The sequence below is a fragment of the Aotus nancymaae genome, unplaced genomic scaffold (genome assembly GCF_030222135.1).
Source record: "Aotus nancymaae isolate 86718 unplaced genomic scaffold, 86718_ANA_hifiasm-v0.15.2.pri h1tg000030l, whole genome shotgun sequence".
NCBI classification, from domain to species: Eukaryota; Metazoa; Chordata; class Mammalia; order Primates; family Aotidae; genus Aotus; species Aotus nancymaae.
The window spans coordinates 5,393,620-5,406,139 of NW_026988443.1; the positions used below are offsets into that span (position 1 = coordinate 5,393,620).

Sequence of the window (12,520 nt, forward strand, 5' to 3'; positions counted from 1 at the left end):
CTTCTGTGAAGCCGCCGCCGCCGCCGCCATTTGCACGGGGACCTCAGTGACAGGGGCTTGGCGAAGGGGCGGAGGGAGGGGGGGAGGGCCCGCAGAGCCCCCGAGGGCGGGAGCGACGCCGCCGGCGCCGGCCCGGCTCCCTGCGCGATCGCGCAGCCCGCGGCGGGCCCCGAGCAGTAGCAGCGGCAGCAGCAGCGGCAGCGGCAGCAGCAGCAGCAGCAGCAGCAGCCGCCGAGGCCGGGCGTGCGCCTGAGGCGGCGGCGGCGGCGGCCCTGCGGGCGGCCGGGAGGGGCGGGGGCAGCGGCCGCCGCCGTTTGATGGATCCGAGGATCGCCTGGTTCCAGCCAGAGCAGCTCGGACCGTCCAACAGTCTGTGGATGCAGATCTGGGAGACGACCCAGGGGCTGAGGAACCTCTACTTCAACCACCACTGTCACAGCAGCGGCGGCGCGAGCGGCGGCGGCGGAAGCAGCAGCAGCAGCAGCAGCACAGCCACCGGCGGGAGCGGCAGCAGCACCGGCAGCGCGGCCCCGGCCCCGGCGCCAGCCCCGGCCGGCATGTACCGCTCCGGGGAGCGCCTGCTGGGCGGCCACGCGCTGCCCGCGGAGCAGCGGGACTTCCTGCCCCTAGAGACGACCAACAACAACAACAACCACCACCAGCCTGGGGCCTGGGCCCGCCGAGCGGGCTCCTCGGCGGCCTCGTCTCCCTCGGCGGCCTCGTCCCCGCACTCCTCGGTCGCCGTCCCCGCTGCCGATCCTGCTGACCCGGCCTCGGGCAGCAGCAACAAGAGGAAGCGCGACAACAAGGCCAGCACGTACGGACTCAACTACAGCCTGCTGCAGCCCAGTGGCGGGCGGGCCGCGGGGGGCGGCCGAGCTGACGGCGGCGGGGTCGTGTACAGCGGGACCCCGTGGAAGCGGAGGAACTACAACCAGGGAGTCGTGGGGTGAGTGCTGGCCCTGCGGCCCGGTGGCCTGGCGGTGCTGACGCGCAGCCGGGCACACGCCCACAGAGGGGGTGTGCGGGGGTCTGGGAGCGGCCACCCCCACCGCCTGCTTTCGCTGCTGGTGCAAAGTGGGCTGTTGGCCATCCCCCGCCGCCAGCCGTTCACCCCTTTCCCCAAGCCTCCTTAGCTGTCCACACCCTCCACCCTCCTGCCTCCCTTAGTTGTCCACACCTTCCTCTCCTCCCTCTTAATCGTCCACACTTTCCCCAGGCCCCTCCTTTATTCATTCACTCTCCTCCCATCCCCCTTAGTGAAACACACCTACCCCTCCAGCCTTCCCCTCCAGCCCTCCACACCTTTGTCCCCATCATTACAACTCAAGATGAGGCCGCTTAGCACGGGCATATCATTCATTCCCTGAGAACATTGGTGTGCGAGTGTTTTTGGATGGTGCAGGACCCGGAGGTGCTTTCCTTGCCAAGAATAGAAACATCCAGAATGCTCCTCCCCCTCCCCCAGTCCCAGACAGCAATGGTGTCAGCCCTGTAAGACATCGCCTGCTCTTGACCCTTTGGCCCATCTTTTTATATTTATTTATTTTTTAAATTCCTGTATTAAAGGTCCTGTCTGTCGAGAGGGTAGCTTGAGATGGGTGACCGCTAAGTTTAGGCTGGTAAAGATGGTGAGCTCTTCTTCTGAGGCCCTGATAGAACTTTCCAGGAGTTCATGGTCCTCTGCTCCAGCTTCTCACTGTAAAGTTGTCATCCTGGCACAGCAGCCAATGCTTTTCATTCTAGGGGGTAGAGATATATGCTAATGAGTGAATGTTGCACCACCACTGGTGACTTTCTGTTTAAAGTTCAGCTCTTACAAAATGGAATCTTCCCTGACCCCTAGTGAATTATGTACATAAGCAGGGAATGTTTCCAGCTAAATCTCCCTTCAGAAGAGTCCCTGTGCTGGAATAGGTTACTGAGTCTTACTTGTTTTGCAAAGCTTTGGGTCGGGTGTGTGTGTGTGTGTGTGTGTGTGTGTGTGTGTGTGTGTGTGTGTGTGTTTGTTTGTTTGTTTAGCTTGAGTAGGGAGAACTGGCTTTCAAATTGCTTTTCATTTTTCAGGTTCTGTTTTACATTGAGGGCTTTGGGATGCAAATGAAATTACCAATTAGTAATCCTATGTGAACCTTTTCCTGGATCTATTCATTCAGATCTGCCTTGCTTTGGCTGAGAGAGTGAGTTCTGTGTACCTTTTTGAAGGTCTGGGAAAAATGAGTTGGTGGGTTCCATCTGCTTCCAGTGGGCTGGTGTCTGCTCTATGCTACTATTACAACTCCCACCTTTTGTGGAAAATGCAGTCAGGCGTTTTAGGACTGGTGCTGTGGTACATGTCAAACCTGCCCTCGCATTCCAGAAAGGGAACCCTTTTAGAGTTGAGTCCTCTGGTAGTAAGCTTCAAGGGCGCTCTCCATGGTCATCACGTTTTGTTTTATTAAAGGCTTGTGGTTCCATCCTGTTAGCATTTCCAAGTCTAAGTGTAAACCTGTGGTTTAGTGACAAGCAAATTGATGTTAAGGGGTTCTGGTAGTTTCATTTCACAGGAGTAAGTTCCAGTTAAGTAATCACTGTCAACTAAAACCTTGAAGTTCCTTAATTGCATTTTACTGAAGCCTCTTTGCATGTGTCTAGAAAAGATATAAGTCCAAGATGCTTATTTTTTGATAAATTAGAAATTGTCCTCTCCTCTACTTGGTATTTAATGCAGAAGATACTCTAAAAGGTTCATATTTGTACTTAGATAGAAGCAAGATGTTCTTGTTCCTGATTCAAATATATTGCCCTCAAAGGGATTAGGAGAGGAATTTTCATTTCCCAGAGGGATTACTGTTTAAAAACTGATTGTAAACCTCTTTAAAAACTGCTTATCACTTCACCAGATTTTCCATTCTTTTGCCTCCTCCTTTAGAGGATGTCAGTAGTTAAATTTTTTTAAAAAAATTTTCAATTCTGAGACCTCCTAGTTTCGAAAAATACATTAAACAGTTCCCAAGAGTGTTAAGAGTGTTGAGTGTCTGGGTGCTTAGAAATTCTTGCTTTGATTCATGTATCCTGATTTCTTTTTTTTTTTTTTTTTTTTTTTTGAGACGGAGTTTTGCACTTTTTGCCCAGACTGGAGTGCAATGGCACCATCTCGGCCCACTGCAAACTCTGCCTCCTGGTTTCAAGTGATTTTCCCGCCTTAGCCTCCTGAGTAGCTGGGATTACAGGTGTGCGCCACCACGCCCGGCTAATTTTATATTTTTAGTAGAGATGGGGTTTCTCCATGTTGGTCAGGCTGGTCTTGAACTCCTGACCTCAAGTGATCTGCCTGCCTTGGCCTCCCAAAGTTCTGGGATTACAGGCGTGAGCCACGGCACCTGGCCTCATGAATTCTGATTTCTTCTTTTTCTTTTGTTTTTTTTGAGACATGGTCTCACTCCGCTGCCTAGGCTGGAGAGCAGTGACGTGATCATAGCTCACTGTATCTTCTAACTCTTGGGCTCAAGTGATCCTCCTGCCTAAGCTTCCTGGAGTAGCTGGGACTACAGGCACATGTCACCATGCCTACCTAATTTTTTTATTTTTACTTTTTGTAGAGATGGGGCCTCCATATGTTGCCCAGGCTGGTCTTCAACTGGCCTCAAGCAGTCCTCCCACCTTGGCCTCACAGAGTGCTGGGATTACGGGAATGAGCCACCATTCTTGGCCAGTATCTTTATTTCTTAACTTTAGGAAGTTTTTCTGTTTTTAATATGGGTATTTATAAGAAAGTCTGAATTCAGAGTACACCTTGATGTTATGCTGTTCTAAGATTAAATATACTAAAACTATGACCATTGTTTTCTGAATTTTTTTTTTAAATTTTATTTATTTATTTATTTTAAAAGATGAGGTTTCACCATGATGGCCAGGCTGGTCTTGAACTCCTGACCTCAGGTGATCCACCCACCTCGGCCTCCCAAAGTGCTAGGATTACAGGCGTGAGCCACAGCGCCCAGCCTTGTTTTCTGAATTCTTAAGATGTGACTGATAGTTAGCTAATAGATTAACACATTGTGGTGGTCCTTGGCCTCTGAACTGACAGTCCAGATAGGGAGAGGAGACCAGAAAGCATGTGAAAAATGGATTAAAACTATGGGACAGCTATACAGGCTCTTGCAGCTGTCTTTTGTGTTTTCTGCTTCAACCAAACTAGTTGACTTATTCAGAATGCTGACCTCTTGCATTGCCTAAGTCCTTGATGTTTTTGGTTTCTCCTCTGAATTCCCAAATGTACTCACTTCATGCTCTTAATATAGCCCACTTATGTTTAACTTTCTTTGTATTATGTGTTCCCTCTTACACATGACATGGACATTTCTTTAATGTGTTGAGTAATATATTGGACTTTATCCTAAAGTCTTCTTCAAAACAAAACTCTCTTGCGCTTACAATCTCAGACTTCTTCATGTACCCATAGAATCAGAGATTTTGTTTGCTTTTAAAAAATTATTTATTTTATTTTTAATTATTTTTAAATTTTAATTTTATTGAGACAGGGTCTTGCTCTGTTGCCCAGGCTGGAGTGCAGTGGTGTGATCTCAGCTCACTGCAACCTCTGCCATCCACATGCCTTAGCATCCCAAAGTGTTGGGATTATAGGTGTGAGCCACTGTGCTGCCCTAAATTTACTAAAAAAAAATTTTTTTTGAAACAGGGTCTTGTTCATCACTCAGGCTGGAGTGCAGCGGCATGATCATGGGTCACAGCACCTTGACCTCCCAGGATCAAGTGATTTCCCCACCTCATCCTCTTTAGTAGCTGGGACTATAGGCGAGTGCCACCACACCTGGCTCATTTTTGTATTTTTTGTAAAGATAGGGTCTTGCATGTTGCCCATACAGGCCTACAACTCCTAGGCCCAAGTGATCTTCCTACCCTGGTGTTGCAAAATGTTGGGATTACAGGTGTGAATCACCATGCTTGGCCTTTTATTTTTATATATTTGTGTATTATTTATTATTATTATTTTTTGAGACAGAGTCCTGTTCTCTCACCCAGGCTGGAGTACGGTAGCACAATCTTGGCTCACTACAACTTCTGCCTCCCGGGTTCAAATAATTCTCCTGCCTTATCCTCCTGAGTAACTGGGGTTACAGGTGCCTGCCATCATGCCCAGCTAATTTTTGAATTTTTTGTAGAGATGGGGTCTCCCCTTGTTGGCCAGGCTGGTTTTGAACTCCTGATCTCAAGTGATCCGCCTGCCTCGGCTTCCCAGAGTGCCAGGATTACAGACATGAGCCACTGCTCCTGGCCTGGCCTTTTATGTTTTAAGTTGTTTCCACTCATTCTCTTTCTTGGGCTTTGCTCCCCTCCAGGACTGGCTATGGTGTAGGATGCTGTCCACCTGCTTCTGCTTGTCCATGAAAAAACAAGCCATACAGTCTTTTCTCTTGAAACGTTTAATTGTTGATCACTGTGGAGAAAGAGGGGATGGCAAAAAGTAGCAAACGCAGGGAACTTGCGGAACTTGGTCTTGAGCCCTGGGTCCAGAAACTTCTTGTGGAAGGTGCTTGGTGTTTGTCCAAGCTCATGAGGATAGGTTTGTGTTGGCTGCACTACCAGATCTGTAGATGCTTTTTTAAGGCTTGGATGACTTGTTCAAAACAATATTTTGGAGTACAGATTTGGCTTTGGGGACATCAAGACCTTGTTGGGAAACTTGGGTTTAAAGTATAATTTCTTTAACTAGGTTGGTGGGAATGGGGATGTGAAGGGAGAATGAACGTGAGAGGCATTGCAGGGTAAGCATGGAGAGGACTCATTCCTTAAATGGATTTAATAATCACATTGTACCTTTGAACTTGAGTGACTGGGGAAATACAGTTTTTTGTTGTTGTTTTTTTTTTGAAATAAGGGCTAAAAATACTCTTGGTTTGGGGAAGAAGATAGTAGGGAGATGTATAGATGGATATGCTAGTGGGGAGCTGAGATTTGGAGGGCTGAGATGTTGTGCTGCTCACTGCTGTGGGGCAGCATCCTCCTGTATGTGCCATCCTCTGGTGCCCATTGTTCACCATCTCACAGTAAGCCCAAAATGTTTATGCCTTTCTTCAGCACTGCATTATGGCTTGAGACGGAGTTTCACTCTTGTTGTCCAGGCTGGAGTGCAATGGTGTAATCGTGGCTCACTGCAACCTCTGCCTCCCAGGTTTAAGTGATTCTCCTGCCTCAGCCTCCCGAGTAGCTGGGATTACAGGCATGCACCACCATGCCTGGCTAATTTTGTATTTTTAGTAGAGACGGGGTTTCTCCATGTTGGTCAGGCTGGTTTCAAACTCCTGACCTCAGGTGATCTGCCCACCTCAGCCTCCCAAAGTGCTGGGATTACAGGCGTGAGCCACCATGCCTGGCCTCTTTTTTTGAGTTGGAGTTTCGCTCTTGTTGCCCAGGCTGGTGTGCGATGGCGCAATCTCAGCTTACCACAACCTCTGCCTCTCAGGTTCAAGTGATTCTCCTGCCTCAGCTCCTGAGTAGCTGGCATTATAGGCATGCACCACCATGCCTGGCTAATTTTGTATTTTTAGTAGAGATGGGGTTTCTTCAGGTTGGTCAGGCTGGTCTTGAACTCAAGATCTCAGCAGATCTGCCTGCTTTGGCCTCTCAAAGTGCCGATATTACAGGCGTGAGCCACCAGGCCAGGCCTGTCTCTGCTTATTTCTACACAATATCGTCCATGGGATTGGTGCTACTGCTGGGCTCCAAAGTAATCAGACAGATAAAAGTAGATTGAATTTGAAAGAATTTAGAGGCCTTGTTCCAAGTGATTTGTGCTATGTTTAATTTCTGCACATTTGCAGACATAGCCCACAGTAATTCTTAGTGAACTGGCACCTTCAGGTTATTGAATTTTACTGATTTGGGTACTGAAATGTGCTTTAAAAAAGACATTAGGTTTTCTATAGTGTAGATTGTACACTAACAGTATAATTCATATTTAAGAATGTCTCAAAATTTAGTATACTGTGTTCAATGAACTTAACTTCCTTTATTTTGTTTTATTTATTTATTTATTTATTTTTTGCAACAGAGTCTTGCTCTGATGCTCAGGCTGGAGTGCAGTGGTGTGATCTTGGCTCATTGCAACTTTGACCCTCCTGGGTTCAAGTGGTTCTCCTGCCTCAACCTCCTGAGTAGCTGGTATTATAGGTACCCACCACCACACCGGCTAATTTTTGCATTTTTAGTAGAATTGGGGTTTTACCATGTTGGTCAGGATGGTCTCAGACTCCTGACCTTAAGTGATCTGCCTGCCTTGGCCTTCCAGAGTGCTGGGATTACAGACATGAGCCACCGTGCCTGGCCACTAACTTAACTTTCATTCCACAATTTTCATCTTTTTTCCAAAATCTGAGATCAATGAACAGTCACCATTAACCATTGGCATTTCAGTGTTTAGACTTTTTTTCCCCTATTCGTCTTTATGGATTCTTTTTTTTTAACACTCATGAAGTTTTAACTATTGAAAAGCAAAAAGAAACAGTTAGTGACTTTTTGGAGTCTGTCTACCCAGTGGTCACACAAAAGGCTTAGTATATTACAGGAAAGATAGGATGGGAAAGGGATACTGGAAAATTCTGTCAGGGACGGGGGTGTGTATTAGAAAAATTCTGATCCTGGTGTGCCAGATGGCCTTACATCTCAACTTCTTCTGTGAAATTCCTGCCAACAAATTATAGTGTAGAAGTACAGAAAGGTCCATGGGAACAGAATTTAAGGGCTCCCTTGGTAATACTGAACTGGTCAGATGGTCCTTACTTGTTGGTTCTCAAATAACCTGTGTACTGAATATCACAGGAAGGGTATAGACATCATGGCAATGGTTAGATACTCTTGCACCTGCTGAAGCTGAGAAAATTAAAGTCACTTTTTCTGTGGAAAGTAGAAAATCAAGCTTTTGTATGATTTCACACAGCTTTCTATTCTCTCTTCTGTTGACTCTGTTAATAGGAACATTTAGTGGTGGAAACTATTTCAGGATCACACCCACGACACTAGAGACTGTATTAATCACTTACACACACATAGGTATAGAGTAATATTGAAGGAACTGTAGGCCAAAGGTGATTTTTTTTTTGAAGAATTAGAGACCAGTTATCAGCACCTGGTATTTTGTTTCCTACAGAGCTGACTGTACAGCTTAGACTTTGATGAGGAATTCAGAGGATGGCCAGTAGAATGTTCTTTCCACCCCAGAATATTTGTTAGGGACTCAGCTGCTATGGAATGCCAAAAAGGCTTCAAGTTTGTTTCGCTATTCTTAAGATTACATGTAATTATTTTTTTGTAAGAGATTATATATATTCAAGTTGATGGGTTTGAGCTAGACTGTTCCTTAATTTGGAACCACACAGCAGATGATACATTTATTTCCATCTGATAAGTTACTTGATGATGTAAAAGACATTTGAGTTAAAGATTTTTGGGAAAAAAGCTGAATGTTGAGCCATTTATATTGTGTGATGGTTCCGTATTCACTTGGACAATTTTGTCTGAAAACAATCTTACCAGGTGCACAAGAGATTTCACATAGTATTTGGTAATTAAATTGAGGAATTTGGCCGGGCGTGGTGGCTCACACCAGTAATCCCAGCACTTTGGGAGGCTGAGGTGGGTGGAACATGAGGTCAGGAGACCAAGACCATCCTGGCCAACATGGTGAAACCCCATCTGTACTAAAATACAAAAAATTAGCCGGTCTTGGTGGTGCGCGCCTATAGTCCCAGCTACTCGGGAGATTGAGGCAAGGGAATCACTTGAACCCTGGAGGCTGAGATTGCAGTGAGCTGAGATCACACCACAGCACTCCAGCCTGGTGACAGAGACGCCATCTCAAAAAAAAAAAAAAGAAAAAAAGAAAAATTGAGGAATTCTAGCTCAAGTCATGCTTTTTTTGCTGAAATAGTTGTATATATTTAGTGCAGAAACCTGTGTTTCCAAATTATCTAATGTAATAAAAGTTTCAATAAAATAGAAGTCTTTATTATCATGTTTCAAATGCTATGCTAAACGTTTTCCATTTGTTATTATATTAACCTCCTCATATATAACCCTGCTAGTTTTTTTTTAACTTTCTATTTTGATATAATTACAGATTCATAGGAAGTTGTGAAAAATAGTAGAGAAAGCCAGTGTTCCCTTCACCAAGTTTAATCTAATGGTAATAGCTCACATAACTATAGTTTAATGTCAAGAACTAGAAAATCGTCATTGTTACAATCCATAAGACTTTTTTACATTTCACCATTTCCACATGTATTTGTGTGTATGTATAAATATATGCAATTTTATCATGTGTAGATCAGTATAGCCACTTTAACAGTCTATAGTTCTATATACAGAACTACTCCATCACCTCAGGGCTCCCTATGTTACCGCTTTATAGCTGCATGCACCCTTCCAGCAACCACTAATCTGTTCTGCATCTCTGTAATTTTGCCATTTTGAGACTGTTATATAAATGGAATCATACAGAATGTAACTTTGGCTTTTTTCTTTTACCATAATTCCTTTGAGAGTCATCCAAATTGTTGCATGCATTAGTAGTTCATTTCTTTTTACTATTGAGTAGTAGTCCATAGTATGGCTGAACCACACAATTTGTTTAACCATTTACTTGTTGAAGGACATACCAGAAGGGTGGTTTCCAGTTTTTTGGCTATTACAAATAAAGGTGCTATAAACATTCAAGTATATACATGTTTTTATGTGAATATAAAGTTTTCATTTTGGGGGAATAAATGCCCAAATGTTTGGATCATATGGTAAGTGCATTTTTTTTTTTTTTTTTTAAAGACAGGGTTTCACCGTGTTGGTCAGGCTGGTCTTGAACTCCCGACCTCAGGTGATCCACCCGCCTTGGCCTCCAAAGTGCTTTACAGGCGTGAGCCACTACACCCGGCCACATTTTTGGTTTTTAGAGAAACTGCTGAACTATTTATTTTGTAGAATGACTATATCCTCTTATATTCCTATCAACAATGTGCGAGTTATCCAGTTTCTCTGCATCCTTTGCTAGCATTTAGTGTTAACACTTTTTTATTTGAACGATTCTAATATGTGTAGGGATAACCTGTTGTGCCTAATCATATTAACGAATAAAAATAGCCTTATCTAATTTTAACTTTTTATATTTTAAAGCATCTTGGTGATATTGAACTTTCTCAATGAGAAATCTCTAAAATTATTACTTGAAAGGCTTTAATTTTCAAGTTTTTCCTTGGTTTTACTCTTAGCAGTATCATTTTAACTTTTTTTGTCTTTGAAATAATTTTTAGTGTTTCCTTTACATGTTGCTTTTTCTTAGAAACTAGTTATTAGCATGAAGTAGATCTTTAGTCACGTTTTCTAAAAACATAAAGAAGTAAAACTGCGGAGTTTGTTTCAAAATTGAGATTCTCATCTTTTCATATGAGGGTATTTTATATTCTGTTGGCTTGGCTATATTTTAGGGAATAAACCTGTGGTTAGTGGTTTGTTGGTGGTGGTGGTAAAGTTTTCTTACAGTATTTTTATACCTGAATAATACTTTTAGACTCTATAGAATAGATACTTGATCTTCAAATCTATCCTGAAATAAATTGTTTTATCTAAACAGCTTTGTGACCTGAGAACTGGGACTTGGTTCCTTAATTTTCCCTTACTGGCCCTTTGTAGCCACTGTTTTGATTTTGTCAAAGTAACCTAACTCTTAGCACTGTCAGGCATTGTACGTTCCTGCCAAAGCAAGAATAAGAATACATAGGATTATATATTAATTCTATAATTAGTTGACTTTTGGCTAATTTCCAGGAACTTGGAGTTAATAAAATGCTAGTGATAAAGTTTGAAATTTTAGTGTCTTTGTTCTTTAAAGTTATTCATCCATTATTTTCTTGTTTGTTTGGGGTGTTTATACCACTGTCCCTAAATAAACCTAAACTAAAGGAAGAAAAATATCCCTTGTAATATACCACTACTAGGATATAATTTCTGTTAACAGTTTGATGTAAATATTTTTTGACTTTTTAATGTTTGCATATATATATAAATTTTTATCAATATGAACTCTTACTGTGGGCATAATTTTACTGTTTTTAAAGAGTTGGGTTTTATTTGTTTATTTTGTTTTATAGAAATGGGGTCTCGCCATTTTGGCTGGTTTTGAACTCCTGGTCTCAAGCAATCTTCCCATCTCAGCATCCCAGAGTATTTGGATTACAGTCATGAGCCCATCCTATTTGTTGTTGTTGTTTAAATAAAATAAATGTATTTTCTTACAGTCTGGAGGCCAGAACTTAGAACTGGTTTTCAGTCTAATTTTTTTTTTTCTTCTTTGGGAGAAGAGCAGCAGAATATTGTGGATATACTTTTTTGACTTAAAAAGTTTTTACTGGGCTGGGCAAGGTGGCTCACCTGGGATTTACTGCCTGTAGTCCTGGCACTTTGGGAGGCTGATGCAAGTGGATTGCTTGAGTCCAGGAGTTCGAGAGCAGCTTGGGTGATGTGGTGAAACCCAGTCTCTACCAAAAAAAAAAAAAAAGTAACCAGGCATGGTGGTGGCGTGCCCTTGTAGTCCCAGCTACTTGGAAGGCTTAACTGGGAGGATCGCTTGAGACCAAGAGGCAGAGGTTGCAGTGAGCTAAGTTCGTGCCACTGCACTCCAGCCTGGGTGACAGAGCAAGAACTCGTCTGAAAAAAAAAGTTTTTTGATTTTTTTTTTCTTTTTTTGGTTACGTTCCATTGATTTAATGTACCTTAATTTATCTTTATTTCTTTTTGACCATTTTGTTTCCATTGTTTTGTTTTTTTAAGGCAGGCATTAAGCTGAGCCTTTGCCCCAGACAGCATTATTTCTTTTATGTCAGCGAAATATGCATGTAATGAAATTAAAATTAGAAGGCAGAAAAGGTTATCCTTTATTTTTCTATTTATTTTGAGATAATAATTCACATACCATAAATTTAACCCTTTGAAAGTATACAATTCAGTGGTTTTCATATATTAGAAGGTCGTACAACTATCACAACTGTCTAATTCCAGAACATTTTCATCATCCTAGAACTCTGAACCCATTATCACTCTTCAGTCCCTCACGTCCCCTAACCCTGGCAGCCACATAGAGACTCTGTCTCTGTGAATTTGTTTATTCTGGACCTTTCATATAAATGGAATCATAACAATTTGTAACCTTTTGTGCTTGACTCCTCAAGCTTAGCACAATGTTTCCAAAGGTTATCTGCATTGTAGTATGTATCCGTACTTCATTCCTTTTTGTGGCCCAGTATTTTATTGCGTGTGTGTATACATATATATATATATATATATATATATATATATATGTATCTCACATTTTGTTTATCCATTTACATGTAGAAGGACATTTGGGTTGTTTTAATTTTTTGGCTATTGTGAATATTACTGCTGTAGACATTCAGGTACAAGTGTTTTTTTGATGTTTTTTTTTTTGAGGTGGAGTCTCTCTGTCGCCAGGCTGGAGTGCAGTGGCGCGATCTCA

General features: G+C 43.0%; 1 protein-coding gene across 2 annotated transcripts in view; it reads left to right on the plus strand.

Annotated features, from left to right (window-relative positions):
- The window catches only part of TENT4B (terminal nucleotidyltransferase 4B), a 70,992-nt gene continuing 58,472 nt past the window's right edge, over positions 1–12,520 (plus strand). Inside the window, exon 1 of one of the 2 annotated variants that reach the window (XM_012472242.3) lies at positions 1–949. In XM_012472242.3, the coding sequence (XP_012327665.2) occupies positions 318–949 (632 nt within the window). In that variant the 5' untranslated portion in view covers positions 1–317. The remainder of the gene's footprint in view (positions 950–12,520) is intronic. The other variant, XM_021673598.2, reaches the window with a different exon arrangement.